Raw genomic sequence first — 20,663 nt, 5'->3', positions numbered from 1 at the left:
GACCTATAGGAAGATTTTCTGGATGTACAATATACAGTAAGCACAGGACCCTTCCAGGATAGTGTGGAGAGAGGAAAGGGATGGAGCTATCACTGACAGTAATACTATTAAACAGCATAGAAACTACCATATTTAAAGCTCATGCTAATCCATCTGAAAATATCCCTTAGAGTCTCAATATTTTGGGTCAGATTTTCTGTTGAGAACCAAGGCAGAAAAACCCACCCCTTCTGTGTACTCCTTAGTAGCCTTTGCACTTTCCTGTGGCAAAGCTGGGGTGAATCACACACAGGACTCAGAGCTGGCCTGGAATGTGAGGGGCAGTGCACAAAAATGGAAATGGACCCCAGAGGCAATGTTTCTATTTTCTCTGCAAGGACTGCAAGGGCTCTGGATGATGGGGAGCCCCTGGGCTCCAAGGAAAGACTGCAAGGAAAAGGGGCTATGAGCCAATTGTGAAAGAAAACGGTCACTCTATTTTCCTGGCAAGAGGGGGAATCCAAGATAATCAGCGCAGGGATTGTCTCTCATTTAATATGAAGGTTTGGCTGTCAAGGCCAAGTGTCTCCTGGTGGGCCATGAGTCTTCAGGTATCTTTCCTTATGGGAACCTGCAGGGAGACAGGGGTTATTGGTGATCGAGGCTGCAAGAATGTGGGACAGTGACAAGTAGCCAGAGGCAGGAGGTCCCAGGTTCAGAGTTCTTGTGCTTTCCCTGAGCCCCATCTACCCAGGGACCCAATTATAGCAGCTGGGCATGTCCAGTGATTTCTTCCCCAGTTCCTCTTGTCCTACCCCTAGGCCATGCCCCTTCAGCCTGTGCATGTGCTGGGGAGGACAGGAGCAGGGAAGGACCTTAGCGTCTCTCTGGAGCTCATCCCCCTTTCCATTCTCACCGGCTGCTCCGTTTCGCCCTTGCTCTCGCATAGTAAGCTTCGTAAGATTTCGGTTTCAGCTCCAGGGCTTTAGTAGCAAATTCCTCTGCCATTCCAAAATCCTGTTATCACAACAGATGTGTAGAGAAGTCACTTCAGAGATGTGGACAATAAGCAACTTGGGAATTAAAAAAAATCACATGCATTTTTTGGGACGTTTATGGATGTAATCCTTAGGACTCAGGGCTCAGATGGCATGACCTAACGGCAGAAAATTTTCTTCAGGAGAGCCATTTATTTTGTATACTTTGTGTTCCTTTACCTGGGGACCGTTGTTTATGAAGCAAAAAGCCATCTATTGAAGGATTGCTTTTTTTCTGTCTCTTCTGACCAGCTTCTAGAAGTCAGAAAGCTAAATATACACATACACGTGTGTGTGTGTATGTATGTATGTGTATATGTATATGTGTGTATATATGTGTGTGTGTGTGTATCTCTCTCTCAAAGAAATGCTCTGATTGACAAGTACACACACACACACACACCTCAAAGAGATGCTCTGATTTGGAATCCTATGGAACCACGGCTCTGAATTGTTTATTCTCTCATTCAACTGTGCTCCCCCCACCATTTTTCCTGATGACTTGTTGTATACACATATATACATCTTTTATCCTCTAACAGGATCGTGTTGCTGGAAGGAACCTTAAGGGTCATTTAGTCTATTTGCTTCATTTTACAGATGAGGAAATAGGCACAGAGACATCCCTTTACTTTACTAGCAAGTGGTAGAGTCAGGATTTAAACTCAGGACTTTTGATTCTAAATGAAATGATCTTTGCCTATACATGGACATTTGCATATACGTATGTGAGTATAGACACACACGTGTATGCAAACATACAGATGCACGTATGACTCTGTACATGCACCTATGCATGCATGTGTTTGTCTATGTATAACCCACTCATGCCCCTTACCTGCTTCTCTGCTCTACTTATTTCAAAGGATTCTCAAGAAGAGAAATAGAGGAAGGCTGGCAGTAGCTCTGTGGAGCTCTATGGAGCTCTATGCACCTCTCTTCCACACAGACTTATACTTGTTGGCTTTCTTACGTGATGGCTTTCAATTGCTCTAAGAAAGCCAAAGCTTGGAGACAGTTGAAAATCATCACCTAAGAAAGTCAGCAAGAATAGATCTGTATGGAAGAGGGGTGAATTCCAGTTCCCTGGAGCTCCTGCCAGCCTTTCCCTATTTCTCTTTTTTAGGATCCTTTAAAATAAATAGAGCAGAGAAGTGGGTGGGGGCCATCACTGGGTGTCATGCTGCTACATAATCCCTCAGAAATTGAGGATAAAAATAGAGTTCTTTTCTAGAAGAGCCCAGTTTCTCTGTATCTAGCTGGAAAAGTTGGTAAATCAGTCAACAATCTAATCAACACCTACTATGTGTCTGGCACTGTGCTAAGTGGTGGAAACAGAAAGTCAAAAAGACAGTCCCTGCTCTTAAGGAGCTCACAGTCACCAAGGGGGAGGCAACATGCAAACAGCTATGTACAAAAAGGATATATACAGAGTAAACTGAAGATAATCTTGGGGGGCAGGCACTAAGATTAAGGAGGCCTGGGAAGGGTTTCTTGTAGAAAATGAGATTTTAGCTGAGACTTGAAGGAGAGGGATGAGGAGGGAGAGAATTCTAGGTATAGGAGACAGAGAAAATGCCTGGAGTTTGTGAGATGAAGAGCTGTGTGTGAGAAATAGCATGGAGGTCAGTGTCACTGGATCACAGAGCACATGACAGGGTATAAGGTATAAGAAGACAGGAAAGGTTGGAAGGGGCCAGATTACGGAGGGCTTTAAAAGCCAAACAGAGTTTACGGTTGATCCTGGAGGGAATAGAGAGCCACTGAGGTTTACTGAGGGGGTGATACAGTCAGACATGATTTAGGAAGATCAATTTGGCAGCTAAGTGGAGAATGGACTGGATTAAGGACAGACTTGTGGCAGGCAGACCAACCAGCAGGCTATTGCAAATAGTCCAGGAATAAAGAGATGATGACCTGTACCAGGGCGATGGCAGTGTTAGAAGAGAGAAAGAGGAATATACAAGAGAAATCAAAGGATTTGGCAACTGATTGGATATGGGGAAATGAGAAAGAATGAACAGTCAAATGTTTCACCTAGTTTGGGAGCCTGGGTGATAAGGATAGACAGTAATGAGGAAGTTGGGAAGAAAGGACAATGTGGGGGGAAAGATAAATGAGTTCAGTCTTGGATATGCTGAATTTAAGATGTTTATGGAACATTCAGTTCAACATGTCCAATAGGCAGCAGGAGATGGGAGACTGGAGGCCAGCAGAAAGATTCAAACTGGACAAACAGATTTGAGAATCATCAGCATAGAGAAGAAAGTTGAATCCACTGGAGCCGATAAGATTACCAAGTGAAATGGTATATAGAGAGAAGATGGCCATGGATAAAGTGTTGGGGAACATCCACATTTACTGGACGTGATCTAGATAAAGATCTAGCAAATGAGACAGAGGAGGATCAATCAGAGAGGTAGGAGAATCAGGAGAGAGTTGTGTTCCAAAAACTTAAGAGAGAAGAGAATATCAAGGAGAAGAGGGTGATCAATAGCATCAAAAACTCCAGAGAAGTCAGCAAAGATGAGGATTGTGAAAAGGCCATTAGATCCAGCAATTAAGAGCTCATTGGTAATTTTGGAGAAAGCAGTTTCAGTTGAATGATGAAGCTGGAAGTCAGACTGCAGAGAATTTAGAAAAGAGTGAGAGGAAAGGAAGTGGAGGTGCCAATTGTAGATGGCCTTCTCAAGGAGTGTAGCCACAAAAGAGAGAAGGGATATAGGATGATAGCCATCAGTGATAGAAGATCAAGTGAGGGTTTTTTGAGGATGAGGGAGACATAGGCATATTTGTGGGCAGTAGGGAAGCAGCCAATAGACAGACAGAGACACTGAAGATCAGTTAGAGAGTGGTGATAATTGAGGAGACAATGTGCTGGAGAAGGAATGAGGTCACACGAGTACAGTTTGCCTCAGCAAGGAAAAGGGTCGCCTCTTCTTGTGAGATAGGGCTGAAGAAGAAAGTGGCAAAAGACATTTGAGTGATGTGTTAAGTTGACGAAGATGGTAGAAGAGGGAGCTCTCAGTGAATGATCTCCATTTTTTTTCAGTGAAATATGAAGCAAGGTTCTCAGCTGAGCACACATATATGTGCCTCAGCTGAGAGGAATGGGGGCTAATGGGAAGGAGAGGGAGCCACAGGAGATTTGAATGGGGTTGAAAAGATTTAGAAAAGCTGTTGTGTGAGTGGGACTGTGAGTCAATTAGGGAGGTATAAAAGGACTGTCTTATTGCAATGAGGGCCCAGTTGAGATGTAACATAAATTTATAGTGGCCTCAGTCTGGACCATTTTGTGATTTTCTCTATCTTTCTTTTAGCAGCACATGAGCAGGGACAAAACAGCCATAGTAGATGGGTGGAAGTAATCCATGGCTGAGGCTTGGCAGGGCAAGATCTTCAGGTGCATAAGGGGGCAAGGGATTTGAGAAAGGAGGACACTGTAGAGCTAGACTAGTTGACCAAGGAGTCAAGGTGGGGAAGGTACAAGAGTGTAGCCAGCACATGGTGATGGCCTGGGCTTGAACCACAGGTGGAGGGGTTGGAGGTCTCACTGAGAACAAAAAACAGATTTGGAGGATATAAGGCGGAAGGCAGGTGGAACGACAACAGATCATGATCAGATGAAGGAATTTTAGATGTTGAACGATGACGCATTTGTAGGTTAGGTGATGGCAATCTATTCCAATTCACTGGGGATTTAAGCGGAATTTCAGTGATTATTGCTCTCCTATCTCCCAAAGAACAAATCCAGTATCATGAAAAATCATAAAACAGCAAAGTACTCTTTCCTAATTTGGACTCTAGATAGTTTTCACATTCTTGCCTGGCCCATGCTCGGCACACATAAGGTATTTAATGCCAGTGTTCCATGGATAGCCAGGTGCTAAGTGGGAGAGATACACTGCAGGGGCCCAGTAAGAACTGGTAGAGTGAGATGATCCACTTAGCATGCAGCTTCCAGGGTGTAAGAAGAGATGGGACAACTCATGGCACTCACATTCATTTTCCTGCGACATCTGGAGAGATTGAGGAGGAGAGAGACTTTTAGTTCCCGGAAGGTTTTCAAGTCTTCACCAAACCCTTCCCTGGGAAATTTCTTCAGGGCATACTGGTAGCGCTGGGCAGCTTCCTTCACTTTACCTTTCTATGATGAGTACACAATGGAGAAAAACACTCGTTAGTTTGCAGCTGTGGCAGCCTTGTCCCCACTCTCCTTTTCATCACAGCAGCTATGCTGACCAGCTAATCATTAACTTCTCTTCTGCCTATCATTTCTAACCCCTATCCTGGGGAAAGAATAGGGCTAACCTGCTCAGTGTTGATGATGGGAACATGAATGTCATGGAACCTACCAGACTGGGAACACATGGCTGATAGAATACTTACGATTAGAAAAAGTAAGATTCAGAAGGTAGGCTTCCCTAACATGTTACTGTCATGGAACTGTTCTGAATCTTGTAATGGAAAGACATTTGGAGTCAGTCCACTTTTCTTCCTATAAGGGCAGCAACAACTCAGGGGAAAAAAAAAGTGTGTTTGCCGGCTTTCTTGGCCTACAAGGAGGGTCTTCAGGCTACAAAAGGGCCCCTTTCCCTAGAGGGAAAATGCTCTTGCTTTAGGGGCATAATCCACACCAGGCTGAAGGGACCACATAAATGCTAGAGATGTCAACTCTCTAGCCCACTCAGGCACTGTTCGTTGTTTATTCTCTCTTAAAAGTATGTGATTCTTTTCTGTTTCTGGCTATAGAAATGCTAGGGTGGGGATGACTTCCTGTTAAGATTTCTGCAATTGACTTTTTTAGGGGAAATACTCCAGTCTGAAGTCCTACTTTGCCAGCCTACAGCAGGAGACCATTCCCCTTTCTCACAAAGGACAGGAAAAGCAGAGGCAGTCCAGCTGCTACTCCTCCTAGTCCTTAGAAGGTGGAAGAGAATAACCTCCAGTTCCCTTTCCCTGTTTCAGAGGAAAGGAGTGGTAGAAAGTTAGGAAGCCAGACAACTGGGTAGCGTTGGGCAATTTATAAATCAGTCATTCCCTAAGTGGTCTATGGGAGAAATCAGCATTGTAGCAGAACCCAGTGTGGGTGGACTGTGCTGCCTTGCTGAGGGGCAAGGTTCAGTGGGGATGAAGTTGGCTCAGTGGTGTGACCACAGGAAGCTTAGAATATCCCTCGATTTGCATCCCCAGAAATTAGGAAGCAGAGAGACTGAGGAATGCTTGCGTGAGCATTCTGCACTTTGAACTGGCCATTCCGGCACCATGCCTATAGCATCTATCAAGGATTATAGGGATAAGGACTGAACCCGTGACTTCATTGCTGTTTTAAACTCCCACATAAGGAAATTCCCCTTACCAATGCTGATTGGTACCTTCTATGCAGCTTAATAAAGTCTTAGAGAGTCATCTAGAGCATTGAAAGGGTACCTTGCCCAGGGTCATATAGCCAGTGTGCGTCAGAGGTAGGTCTAGAACCAGGCCTTCCTTATTTTGAGGGTAGCTCTCTATCTACTATACCAAGATGCCTCTCATCAAGGATTTTCAAGTCAGAATCTCTCTTTGCCTTCCTCCCATTCACCAAGGAGGGACACAGAACATTTCTAAGTCAGCCAGTTGGGTGGGCATAGGGACAAGTTATACCATATCTTAGAGAGGCAAGAATACTTGTTACTTTAGGACCTCAGAGTCACATGATTACAATTAGGACATAAAGACATAAAGGTCTAGAAGGCTGACATTCTTGTCCAAAACCACACAAAATAAGGGCTTGGGTGACAAAGCTTCTATGGACCCAGGATCCTCATGGCTCTTGCTTTTAGGCTGCGCAAGAAACAAAAGGCTTCTTCAGAATCCACTGTCCACTTCTGACATAAGGGTGGGCTGAGAGATACTATACCAGTTCATTTAAGCCCAGCAAGATGACTTCTGACACATAATATTCTTAGAAAATTGACCATAAATTGCAAGACTCTAGAAAGGGGAAAACAAGGCTAGAAGATAGAATCCTGGGTTGAAACTAAGAGCAGAAAGGTGGGAGGGAAGTGTATTTACTTTTTTTTTTTTCTATTTAATGAATGACTTCAAGACAGAGCTCATACTTAGGAATGTTGGGAATTTTTTTGTTTTTCCTTTGATGGGACCTGTGATTTTACTGGTGATTTACAGGAAATGCCTGGTGAAGAAACATGAAGATCAACAACGGTTCTGCAACTTATGTTCTTGGAGAATTTCCTGGGGCTCTGAGAGGGTGAGTAACTTGCCTGGGGTCACACAGTCTGTATGCAGAAGAGGCAAGACTTCAACCAAGTACTTTGGGGCCAGCTCTTTATCCACTACACTACACAGCCTAGGTTAGGAAGTTATTACCTTTTACTACAAGTCTATTATCTATGAGATCAGTGACTTCCTGCCAAAGTTAAGAGTTAACTTCCTTTCCCTACAGAATGAGAATGGCTGTTGGGCAAAATGATTTTGACTTAACTCTGCTCCCTGATTTTTACCCTTTCCCATTTAATAGGTTCAATAATATCTAGACTGTCAGATTAGGTTCTGGTATGAAATGAGTCATAGAACTTGAAAGTTAGAAGAGATCTCAGAGAACATAACATCATACATCTGGAGCTGGGACTGTGGAGATAATTCAGTCCAACTCTTTCATTTCATGGGTAAGAAATCTGAGGGAAGTCTCCTAGTCCAACCTGAGAAGAAATCCAATCTGCAGCAGTCACACAGCCTCTGCTCTGAGAAAAATGTGAACCGAATTTGATCAGGCTGCTTGACCTCTGCTTACAGCCATGGACTGGTCACCGTAAGAGGAAGGGATGCACAGAAGCAGAACCTTCTCAGTTCCAATTCCAGAGCAACTTGGGGAAGTGACATTTTCCATTCACTTCTCCTTACGAAATCTCCCTCCAAGAACAAAGGTTAGTTTGATCAAGACTGGTGGACTCCACAGGTAGAGTTGCTACAAAGCAACCGATATCTACTTTGAAATCATGCTGCCCACTGCTCTTCATACCTTATAAAACATGTCCCCTTCCTCCATCAGCTTGCTCAACAGGATGATCATGATGTCTGGTTTGGAGGTGGCCATCGCCCAAGTGGCTGGACCTGTAGTGTACAGGATGCATGATGGGTAAAAAACTCATACAATGCAAGGGTGGCAGGAAGCTAGGTGAAAAAAATATCCTGGGGGAATTTCTGCTGAGAGAACAACTTGGTGTGAGCAGAATGCTCCATAATTCATTTCTTATCTTTCAGGTTTGAAGTTACTCCAAGGCAACAAGCAGGGTTTGATTTGTATTCACCTTAAAATATGACCTTAGTGCCACAGGAGGGCAGCAGAGTCTGTGGAAATCATTTGGTTTAAAAAAAAAATAAAATAAAAAAATTTAAATCAGGCAATCAGAAGAGATGGTTTACAGCAGATACCATGGTAAGATTTTAAAAATTTAGGGGTAATGTATTTTGGAGTCTGGGACTCAAAAACCCCAGCTTTTAGGCCTCTTGATTGTGAAAGAAGCACTTTGTAAAAAGGATACCAGTGAAAATGCTAAAACCTCTCTCAATGTACAAGGACCAAAGATGGCTCCCTGAGTAGGAGAGGTCCACTCGGAACCAGGCTTATAGTGCCAATGCCAAACAGTCCAGAAAAGAGCTGACTTCACCCAAAAGAGGGGGAAGGAAGGGTTAAGCTGATTAGTTCATAGGCTGCCTGAAAGAACCCACCCAGTTTTCCCAGGGTTAGTTGTCAAAAGTTCAAGTTATTCTCTACAACAGTCATTAAAATAAATCTTCTTTTAAGGTGAAGTAAATTAAAAGATTAGAAGTGTGGGGAACTCATGCAAGCTAAATCAAAGAGGAGAAGGCAAAGCTGACCAAGCCATCAGACTGGGCCTGATGCTGACAGCGGTGAGATATACCTCGTGGGCGACTCGGTAACGTCTGACAACCTTCAAAGAAAGGAGAAAACAAAAAGTTGTAGGAGAGGAAAAAAAATGGATGAAGGTGAAAAAAAAGAAGGAAAAAGCAGCAGTGAGAGGCAGGCAGCAAGAAAGCTGGCATACCAGCCAACCCCTTCTCTATGCCCATGGGATGGGGGAGCAGCTGAGGGCAGCAGTAGCGCAGGGACCAGAGAATCTAAGCACATACAGAGCAAGGGAAGCAGGCTCACTGGGAGAGCTGTGAGATGGGGCTGGTACAGAGGCATCAGGGCCACAGGCCTAGCAGACCGCTGGCAAACGCTGGTCACAGGGTATTACAGACAGGAGCGCCGATGGTGCTCTCTCTGTGCCAGTCATCTTTCTGTTTACGTGGGCAACAGTGCTGCAGAGTCAGGGAGTGTGGGCAGCACGCCCACGCTCATACTACACATTTGGGGCATTGAGACTGAGGGACCAGTCCTGCCCAGGGTGCAGGTGGCCAGCACCTTCTTCCTGTCCCCTACCTATCTTGGCTCCTTTCTTCAGAAGGGTGACTACAACAGAGGTGTTTCGGCATCCCACTGCCCTGTCCAGGGGACGCATCCCACTGTAGTCAACGTGCTCGATCATGGCCCCATGATCCACCAGGAATTGTACCTAGGACATCAAATAAATACAGTCATTAGTCTGGGCTTGGTGGGATAGCACAGATCTGTTGGGGATTTAAGCAGCTGCATTTCTGTTCTAGAGCATCTGGTTTTAGCTAAGCTGTGAGACTAACCAACTAGTTAATCAACAAACATTTATGGAGATACATTGGAAAACACGACCCACAAGAGGAGGAGCCCTAGCCTAGCTGGCCAGAGGACAGACTTTAAGGGGATACTTCATAAGAATGCTATTCAGTGGTCCCACAAAATGCTTTATGTTCTGATGAGGTTTAAGTTTCAACTTCCTGGAAGAGTATGTTATACTCTCATAGATTTAGAGGCACAGAGAGATGTCTTCCTGACTCAAGTCCAGCAACCTATCCATTAGGCCACCAATAGTTATGTGAAATTACTGAATCTTGTTTTCAAGTCTGTCATTGTGGGATTGTGAGCATTTTATGTTTAGCATTTCTTTTGTATATAAAAAATAAATTCTTATCCCATGTACTTCATACTGTACATCAAATATCTTTCCATTCCTTGCTTTAGAGACACATATATCTATCTGTGTGTCTATTATAGCCCTGCAGTGATTCCCGCCCCCTCTCAGGGTACTAGGGTAAGAGCCTTGAGGAACCAAAGCATATGAGGAAAGGGAATCTAAACTCTCTCATTCAGGACAGGTTTCCCTAGGACCAAACCTAGTCTATTCCATGCACGCCCAGGTTCAGAGCAGACAGGCCCCTTAGTAGAAAGGGAGACACCGTGCTCCCTTCTCCCTGAGGAAGCTATTATTAGATAAGTATATGGAGATTATGTACCAAAATACAAGGCAATTTGGGAGGGAGGATACTAAGAGCTGTGATCTGATGTAAAATGTGGCGCTTGAACCGAGTTTTGAAAGAGAAAAGGGATTCTACAAGGTAGAGGTTAGGAAGGAGTGCATTCCAAGGCACGGTGAGCAGCCAGTGAAAAAGTACGGAGATGAGAGCCTGGGAGATGGAGCGTCATGTGTGAGGAGCAACAAGGCCAGCGTGGCTGAACCATACTTGGGAATAATGTATAATAATTCACTCTCACCTCCAGTCCTGTGGTTCTCACTTCTGACGGGTGAATCCCTGAACCAGACCACCATTTTAGGAGATACCCATGTCATCTATGCTCACTTCCCTACTAGCTTCACTCATTCCAAACTTTCCTTCACTGTCTGTGACCTTGATTCCCCCTCCCTCACTCCATCCCCTGGCTTTCCAGCTCCTTTTCATATGTTGTCTTTTCCCATTAGAATATAACCCCTTTGAGAGGAGGGACTATAGTTTTTTGCTTATATTCATATTCCCAGTGCTTAACACATTATCTGATGCTTAAGAGTAACTACTTAATAAATGCTCTACCTTTATGTATATCATCTATCTAAAAAGCTAGAAAGGTAGGTCTGGGTCAGGTTGTGAAGGGTTCTAAGAGCCAAATAAAAGGATTTTATTTACATTTTATTCTAGAGGAAACAGGGAGCTACTGGAATTTTCTCAATAGGAGAATGACATGGTCAGACCTGGGGTTTAGAAAAATCACTTTGATGGCTGTGTGGAGGATGGCTGGAAGAGGAGAGAGTGTTGAGGGATGGAAAACAGTTGGGAAGCATTCACAATAGACCAGGCAAGAGGTGATGAGGGCCTGATCTAGCATAGTGGTGGCTGTGCGAATAGAGAGACATCCTGTAGAGGCAGAAAGGACAGGATTTGGTAACTGAATGGATATTTGGGGTGAGGGAGAGGGAGAAGTCAAAGGTAACCAAGGTGCTTTATTCAGGCTGTAACAATTCCCCTGCCTCCAATGATTATTGGTATGTTTTTTGCACTCCAAAAGATAGTCAAATACAAGAACAGGAAATTGTTGAACTTACATAAACAGGCCCCCAAAGAGCTCTGTCTTCCCTATGAGCTGATCTAAGTCACACTTATTCTTAATCATCTGCTATGCACAGCTTTAACTACTGCTACCTCGTGGTCTTTGTTCACAAAGACAGCTTCTTTTGTTTCTTTAAGGTTACTCACCACTTCAGCATCTCCATAGAACGCTGCTAGATCCAGTGGGGTGCGGCCATTCTTGTCGGCATGGTCTGTGGCAGCCCCATTCTCCACAAGTGAGCGTACCACGGGGAGATGGCCCTTCAAGCAAGCCCAGCTGAGGGCTGTCAATCCCTCTTTGTCCATCAGGGCGATGGAGGCACCTAGAAGAACCAGGAGGAGTTCAGGGGTCGAATGAAATGAGAAATCACAGTGGGAAGGAAAGCTGATGCCTTGATGCAAGTTGGATAGTACAGTGGAAAGGATGCTGGATTTGTCACACAGACTTGACTCCTACTCCTGGCTACAATACTTACCACTGGCAAGTCACTTTCCTTTTCTGAGACTCAGTTTCCTCTTCTGCAAAATGGAGATAATACATATTTATGCTACTTAGCTCACAGAGTTCTTACGAAGAAAATGTTTTGCAAATCCAGCACTTAGCACAGTGCCTGGCACTAAGTGCTTAATGTTTGCTTGTTCTATCTGTCATCTAAATCTTAAAATGCATTATATAAATTCAACATACATTTATTAAGGGCCTACTATGTATAAGGCATTCTCCTAGGCAATGGGATATAGACAAAATATAACAGTTTCTGCACTTAAGGACTGTATGCTTTGCTGAGAAGATATAGTAGATACATGAATAAATATAGTACTGGGAAAATTGAGGAGGAGTTGGGGGTGGGGTGGTCATGATGGGAACAATCAGGGAATGCTTCAGGGAGGAGGTGGTGGCTGAGTTGAGCCTTAGAGGAAGACAAAAATTTGGAAAAGTGTAGATCAATAAGGAATGCATTCCAAACATGGGGAGGTGTCTTGTGTGAATGAATGGAAGTCCCAGCTGAAGAATCAGTTTGGGGAATACCTAGTGGTCCAGTTTGGCTAGAATAAAGCATTTGTAAATGGGAGAGCTATGAAAGAAGCCTAAAAAGGCAGCTATTTTACATTAGTATTAAATGACTCCTGGAAATCTGGCACCCCTCAGCAGATAATGCATCCCTGATTACCCTCCCCAATACTGCATGCACCTTATCTCATTCCTCCTGACACAGAAGGAGGATTAAGGATACTTTTTACTCTTCACTGAAATTTCCAAACCTCTCCTCTGATGCCATCAACTCAACTACCTTTTCTCCTTCAAGATTCATCCCCATTTGTTTTTATCATCTTATTCATATCCTAATAGCAGTTATTTATAGTCTCCTAGATCATTACTGCCTCACAATCAATAATCAATGATTAAGTACCTACTATGTGCCAGGCACTTGTGCTAGGCACTGAGGATACAAAAATAAAACATTTCCTGCTCTCACAGTCTTCCTCGATTCCACAATCTCTGCCCTTATACTTGAGGACTTCAATAAAAATACTAATGTTCCCTTAAATACCCTGCCCTCTCACTTTATCAACTTCTTCAATACTTATGACCTTCCCCTTTACTTCAGCTCAGCCACACAAAGGCTAATACCTTTTATCTCTCACCATCACCCATAAGAATGATGACTCCATATCATCCCTCCCATCCTTCCCTCTGCTCTTTATCCTCACCATGACCTCTAGTCATTCTATTCTTTAAACCTTCATTGCTTTCCCAGGCCATCACTTCTGCTTCCACCTCACTGCCCTCCATTCCTAGACCTGGCCTTTGGTTAACCACTTCAATTACACAGTATTTTCAGCTCTTAAATCCTTTGTACTCAAATTCTATTCCCACTCGTGCCTTCCCAACCCAACCTTGTTTTACTTCCATCCTATGCCTTCTTTACTCTTATTCCTATGTTGCTGAACAGCATGGGAGGAAGTCACCTAATCATGCTTATTGGATTGGACTGCATATTACAAACTGCTTATGAAAGAAAGTTCATACTACTAAGCCTGTTATTTAAGCCTTCTACACTTTGGTCCCAATTTGCCTTTCTACCTTCATCTCCTCCTACTCTCTTACATGAACCCTTCATTGAAACCAGACTATCTACTGACACCCCCTTCTTCCCCCACAAATGCCATATGTGCCTTCTCCTTTTTGTTCTAATTTTGTCCCATCTGAAATGCTGTAGCCTTTTCTGTTATCTGAATTCTACATTTCCTTAAAAGTTGAGATTAATTTCCACTTCCTCTTTAACACATTCCCTCCTCTGAAATTCTATAACACATTGCCTATTGATTATTTGCAACTTAATATATCTACCATGTATTATTAATATTGTTATTATTATTATTAATCTTCTATGTTGCCTTCCTCAATACAATGTAAGATCTTGAGAGCAGGGATTGTTTTTGCTTCTTCCTTGTTATCACCAGTGCTTAGCAGAGTGCCTGGTACATGGTAAATGCTTAATATTTGTTGACTGACTGTTGATTATAGGCTTATAAGTTTAGAGGGACTTTAGAGGTCATATATATAGCACACCCCCTCCCCTTTTTTTATAGATGAGGGGTTATGGCTTTCCTCTTTGCATTCCCAGGGCCTAGCCCATCATAGGTGCTTGATTAGTGCTTAAAGTTGATGAAGCTAATGCTCCCAGCAGATATGTCCTACTTAGAGGGCATGGAGGGACAGGAGACCTGGACCTACCACACACTGGGTGTGCCCTGGAGGGCCCAGTAGCACCCTGGTGTCTGATGACTGTACCAAGAGTGACAGAAATCTGTTACAGGTCCAAGTAATGAAGGATGCTAGAAAACTCACTTTCTCTAGGAAGCCTTCTTCCATTACACAGTACCATTTGAATCACTCTTTTAGTCTATATTTGCTTCTTTTCTGAATTTACATTCTTCTGTTCTATGATAAACCATCTGGAAAATCTTTATGTGCTGATTTCAATAATTCTGTCTCTCTTACTAGAGTACTAGGATTTGATGCCAAGGCTTTATCTTCTATTTCTTTTGTATCCTTCAATAGTAATCTGATAGTGGTTTCCTGAATTCATTCATTCATTCAACAAACATTAATGTTTGCACATCATTGATATTCAATATTAACAATGGTTAACTAAGTTGGGGGACAGCTAGATGGCGCAGTGAACTGAGTGCTGGACATGAAGTCAGGCAGACTCAATCTTGATGAGTTCAAGTCTGGCCTCTGACACTCACTAGCTGTGTGACCCTAGGCAAGTCACTTCACCTGATTGCCTCAGTTTCCTCATCTGTAAAATGAATTGGAGAAGGAAATGGTAAAACCACTTCAGTATCTCTACCAAGAAATCCCCAAATGAGGTCACAAAGAGTTGGACACGGCTGAAATGACTGTACAATAAAACTAAGCTAGAGATCAGCTTTGAGAGTTTGGGATACTTCCCAGTCTCCCTCCACTCAAAATCCCAGCTATAAGAGGACCCGAGTTTTCATTTGAACTGTGCTCCTGCTAGGCTGAGGCCCCTTTAGAAATGACCTTGCCTGACTTCTTCATCATTCCTTCTGTGATGAGAGAGAACCACAGTTCTCTGCCTCTCATGGGGGAACGAAAGGAATCAGACCTTTGATATTAACAACTGCTGAGCTGTTAACATTTTTTCATATTGTTAAGTGTAATATGTAAATGGAGCAGTGATTCTAATGGATAATTTTGATTACAGGACGAATTCTAAAGAGGCCACCCAGGTGCAGCACTTAGAGATTCTTAGAATAAGGACTGGCTCTCCTGCAATGATAGAAAGGGCTGAACTAACTGAATAGGAAAGTTTCAGGTTCCCAATACCGAGGGAGAGCAGGGCCCTAGAAACCCAAAGGAAGACATAGAGATAAACTGGCTTTTCAAAAACAAGGATACGGGGAATATGAAGAACACAAGGGAAAAGAATGAGAAATCATCCTATAATATTTTCATGATCGAAATCACCTATTACCATGGAGAAATTAAATAGCCTCGAGACACGCACATTTTCAGCAGTGAAGAAGAAAGGCGTTTGGAGTCTGTTTTTAAGTGAGTCTCTGCTGGCATTTGTGAGGCAATGTGTAGCTGTATAAAGGTGATCACTGCTGTATCACTATATGAACTTGGTTCCTCAACCAGTCATCTGGTGGCAGTTGCAATCGATGGAGGAAGCCCAGATCTTTCTCGGTCTGGCAGCTGGTGCTAGGGAGTTGGAGCTGGCTATGTGCCCTTAGGAATGGCCCACAGATCCTGGCACAGCCCTGTCACTCTGCTGACAAAGCTGACAAAGGTTTTAAACCTCCCTAGAGGAACTGGTTGGGGGGCCATGAAGTCTCTGACTGTGTAAGAGGTGAAAGTTGGGGAAGGACTCCTAACACTCCTACGGGAAAACTGCTCTTAGCTACTCCTGCCCGGGCACTACTTTGCGTAGTGGGATCTCTATCCAGTGGGATAGTCAAAGGAGAAAGTATGTCTACACAATTCCATAAAACGAGATCCAATGTTTACTTATAGTTACATTAACTAGTACAATCAATCAATCAATCAATCCAATCCCACTGGCTCAAAAATAAATGCCACCACCTGATGGTGATACTATAGATTGTTCTGGGCTGGGTATGAAGCGATGACATCTGTTATCTTTCTGCTGTTTTTCCTTAGAAACCACCACCCATATTACCTTCGTGTTGCTAGAGACAGCTAGGTGGCGCCATACTGCATAGAGCGCTGGACCTAGAGTCAAGAAAACTCGAGTTTGAATCTAGCCTCTAACATCTCTCAATTGTGTGACCCTGAACAAGTCATTTGACCTCTGTCTGCCTCAGTTTCCTTAACTGTCAAATGGAAATAATGCCAGCACCTATATCCTAGGGTTGCTGTGAGGATCAAATGAGATGATATTTTAAAAATGCTATATAAATGCTAAATATTATTCTTAGTGGGAGGTGGTTGAGGTCAGCGGCATAGAAGGAACTAGGAGGGTCTGAAGAGCTTTGCGACTGTAGTGTGAACATGACTTTCTCTAACATCCTTCCAAGAACAAAAGATTTGTGGAGGTTGTGAAATGACAAAAGGACTTTCTCTGAATTTGTATTCTGACCTCTGCTTAAGCAGAATGTAGTCCTGTTGTCTCTGTTTGCCTGATGTTGCATCTGCATTCTTGGCAAATAAGACAATGCTGACTCTCAGCAGTTAAGTTGGCAAATGCCATATGGGATGATAAAATTTCAGACAAAATAAAATATCAAGAAATAATGAATATCTACAGCTGTTAATGAGACAAAGACACTGGAAGTGTCATGAAGTACTTGGAATTTTCCTTTGAAGTTCCTTACCGATGAAACTGTCTTTACTCCTTCTTGGAATGTCCAAGAATCAGTGATAAATTAGGCGGACACGGCTCTGACAGCCGAGGGCTGGGTTCCAGATGTGGAAGAAGAACTCACCTTGTGCCAGTAAGAAATCGACTGTCCCGAGGTGGCCCTCGGAAGCTGCCATCATTAGTGGGGTGCGGCCTTGCTTGTCCGCCATATTGACATCAGCTCCATGGGTGAGTAAGAGGTCAACAATCTGTGGATGCAGAGAAACAGGGACTGATGGTCCTGAAGAAAGGCTGCTGTGAAGACACATGGATTCTTGAACATATATTAAGTGAATTCTCCAGACTCTGCCAGTGGGACTGACCATCTGTCACCCACTTTCAATGTATGTAAAGTTCTCAGTAAAATTTAACTTAAACTCTGAGTTTCCAGTGACCTACAAACAAGGGACTTGAGAAGAGAGACTCAGGTAAAAATGCTTGGCTCACTTGTCACTAAATGACAAGGAAATTAAGAAAATAACCACTAAGAAGTGAAGGTAACTAAATAATCTTGTAATACAGTGTTTTAAATTGTGGGGCATGTTTCTCCCTGAGGGACTGTGAGATCCTATCAGGGAGGATTATGAAGCATTAGCCGAAAGTATTTTAAAAAGTTTGAGTACAACTCTAGCATAAATATATTCACTTTTCCCCCAAATGAAACAAAGTTCAAATCAGAATCAACAAAAGTGAGACGAAAACAGTGAGTTGGTTTTAATCGGTAGGGGATGACAGAAAAGGAGCCCACCCTGGACTGCAGGCAGTGGGCTCTCACTTCTAGTCTCATGTTCCTGCCCGCAAGGGAATCCCAGGCCTCCCCCTCTGCTAACATTGTCCAGGTAGGATCAGAGCCTAAGCTGCTGCCCTTTGTAGACACAGTCCAAGGAGACCCTCTGGTACTCAGGTGCCAAGTCACTTAAGGGTCCCTCCTGTGCTGGCCTTCTGTGTAACAGTCTGTTTTTCTATTTCCACCTGCAGGTAAAGGGAGGTTGCTAGAATGGTCAAGGTTGGGCCCACACTCAGGGACAAATCAATTACTCCATGCCTTTCCCTCATGCTTGATCCCAAGTGTCTATGGTGTCCTAGAACAGAAGTTAAAAGTTTGAGGCGCTGCCAGCCACCATTGTGTTTTCCTTTTTTTCCTTTGGAAGGCAGCACTGTACAGTGGAGAGAGTATTAGCTCTGGAGTCAGAAGACCTGGGTTAAATACTGACTTTGCCATTTACTACCTGTGTGGCCTTGGACAAATCACTTTCTTTCTCTTGGCATCAGTTTCCTCAATTGCACATGGCGAAAATAAATTATGATTCTTTAATACTATCACAGTGAATGCAGCACAGTGGTTATTTACATTATTTTATACATTCTGTTTATTGTTTATCTGATTTGTGTTAGAAAATTGTAATAAATTCTTAATTTTATTCAAATAAAACAAGTAAAAATTATTTATGTAGATGATTTTATGCAAGGTAGATGGCAGGGTATTTTTTTGTAAAAAGAAAAGCGTGGAGTATGTTATATAAAGTTTGGGAACCATGGCCATAATGCAGCATCCAACTCCAACAGAAATCCACACAATACTTTTGAAAGCAATTCTTTGTATAATGGTTACTGTATTGAGTTCTAAAAGTTGCAAACTTGCAATGAGTCATTATGGCTGAAATCCAGTAAAAGAAAACTTGTACTCTATCTTCAATACTGTTCAGCTTCTAGGTCTTCTTGTTCTTTTGGATATTTCCAAAGGTTGTTATCACTACCATTCCCTCCCTTCCCTTCTTTCCTCTCCTCCCTCCCTAGAGTAAACTAGCATTTCATCCAGAGTCCAAAAAACTTGAAAATTCATGTAAATGAAGTTCTTTATGCCACATTCTGAATTCTACTATTGTAGGAAGAGTCAAATGACAAATTACTGATAGCAGGGATTTACTTAGAAATGTAACTTCTAGAGTGCATCATGAGGTAGGTATAGTTTTATCCCAATATTCTCTATCTTTCACATATCATTTCACACACACAGTGATAACACATGATCATAATGACAACCCTAAAGTGCTTTCTAAACATTCATAAAAAGACCAAATTAAGTTCCATGTAGTTTTGGTGTTAAGCATGTTCTAATTCTTTGAAAACCTAAATCTATATGTGACATATATAGCTGGTTAACCAGAATAGCCAGTTAACCAACAGGGCCTATTCTAGATGAGTGGAAGCTTATTAAACTCCTTCTATACTGAGGGAGGCATTGTTTGTGGCCTATTGGTTCCATATATTAAAAAAATAAGTTTTGGTTGGGATTGCCTTAGGTTCATATAGTAATATATCTCACTTACCTGCCAATGACCTTGCCGAACAGTGCTGAATAAAGGCACTGCCCCTCGACGATTTGGCTGGGCCACTGCTGCCCCTTGTTCCAAAAGCAGGCGACATACATCTAGCTTGCCTCTTCCAGCTGCAGCCGTCAGGGCTAAGGAGAAAAAATAGAATCTGACGATTATCTATTCTCATTCTTTCATGTCTCAGCCTTCTGTATGGCAGCCAATATGATGTTTGAAGAATGCAACTGCTATTTAACCGAGATCAGTGTGTTTTGCAAGAAATTAGAGCCTAACTAATATGGCCACTTTGCCGTTTGTCCTGCAGCTGCCTCCCCTCCCCCAAATAATGACCTACTAGACCTAGACCGCCAGAGACTATCCATCCAATTAATCCACTTGGCTTTAGTACTTCTCCCTGGAGCTGAGCTATCTTGATTAGCTGGTGAAAACTTACTGAACTCACTACATCTAAGAAGACTCAGACACCATGCTTCATTTCCTCTCCAGTCATCTACCAGGAAACCAAGGTCTGCCCAGCTTGGCATCTTGCCATTTTCTCTGCCACTGTGAGTATGCCCCTTTTACTTCTTGCTACTGGAACGTTAATCAAATTAATGCTATCATTACTACTGGAAAATGTGAGACAATCTACTGCCACGGAGCTCCACTCAATCCCAGGACTAAAATTCCCTACCTTGGCCTCTATGTGATATATCTCCCTATTAGAATGTAAGTGACTTGAAGGCAGGGAATATCTTACTTTTGTATTTGTATCCCCAAGCCTTGAACATAGTAGGTACTTAGTGAATACTTGTTCACTCATTTATTTTAATGAGCTTAAGTTTTAAAAGGAAAATATTCAAAGGAAACAAATAAAAACCAGTGGTTACAAATGCGCAGCAAATGGGACAATAACAATAAGCTGGCCAATCACTTCTCCTTTGATCTTTTCTTCTCTCTTCAGGTGCCCTTTCCCCATTTTCCTTCCTACATTTCTCCTATTAATTTATCAAGCTCTGCCTGGATAGAAGGGTTTTTGGAATGATAATCTTCATTTGAATCTGCTGGGAACACTCTTTCCTACTGTAATGGGACACTAGCAGAGAAATTTCCTATGCTAGTAATGGATGCTTCTGACATAATTTTGATATTATCATAAAGCATAAAGATACATGGTGCCTGAACTCAGGAGGGGGGTTTTCCCTGTGTCTCAAACCTACCAGAGTTAGCATTATCTTCTTATCCCCCCCACTCCCCACTCTGAAGTAGCCTCTGCTAGGTGCTGTGGCTTTACTGTGCTTATGCTAAGAAATGATACTGTTCCAGGCATTTAGACTAAAGCAGTCATTTATTATGTGAATTATCAATACCCTTTTCTGTTCCACAGATTGTTGTGCTGTATTGATAAAGCAGCACAGGGAGCAGAACAAGTGGATTCACACCTTTCCAGA

General features: G+C 42.8%; 1 protein-coding gene across 9 annotated transcripts in view; it reads right to left on the bottom strand.

The window, feature by feature from the left end:
- TANC2 (tetratricopeptide repeat, ankyrin repeat and coiled-coil containing 2) overlaps positions 1-20,663 on the bottom strand; it is a 519,058-nt gene that overhangs the window by 8,061 nt on the left and 490,334 nt on the right. For 7 of the 9 annotated variants that reach the window (XM_027872925.1, XM_027872927.1, XM_027872931.1 and 4 more), the window contains 8 exons: positions 19,228-19,361; positions 16,983-17,106; positions 11,646-11,821; positions 9,466-9,598; positions 8,942-8,971; positions 8,038-8,129; positions 5,017-5,163; positions 896-996 (listed from right to left, as the gene is read on the bottom strand). In XM_027872925.1, the coding sequence (XP_027728726.1) occupies positions 896-996; positions 5,017-5,163; positions 8,038-8,129; positions 8,942-8,971; positions 9,466-9,598; positions 11,646-11,821; positions 16,983-17,106; positions 19,228-19,361 (937 nt within the window). The remainder of the gene's footprint in view (positions 1-895; positions 997-5,016; positions 5,164-8,037; positions 8,130-8,941; positions 8,972-9,465; positions 9,599-11,645; positions 11,822-16,982; positions 17,107-19,227; positions 19,362-20,663) is intronic. The other 2 variants (XM_027872928.1, XM_027872930.1) reach the window with 1 other exon arrangement.

The sequence above is a fragment of the Vombatus ursinus genome, unplaced genomic scaffold (assembly GCF_900497805.2).
Source record: "Vombatus ursinus unplaced genomic scaffold, bare-nosed wombat genome assembly UNPS02014801.1, whole genome shotgun sequence".
In the NCBI taxonomy this organism is placed as follows: Eukaryota; Metazoa; Chordata; class Mammalia; order Diprotodontia; family Vombatidae; genus Vombatus; species Vombatus ursinus.
Note: the sequence above shows the minus strand (reverse complement) of the source record. Positions and strands in the feature narration are given on the sequence as shown.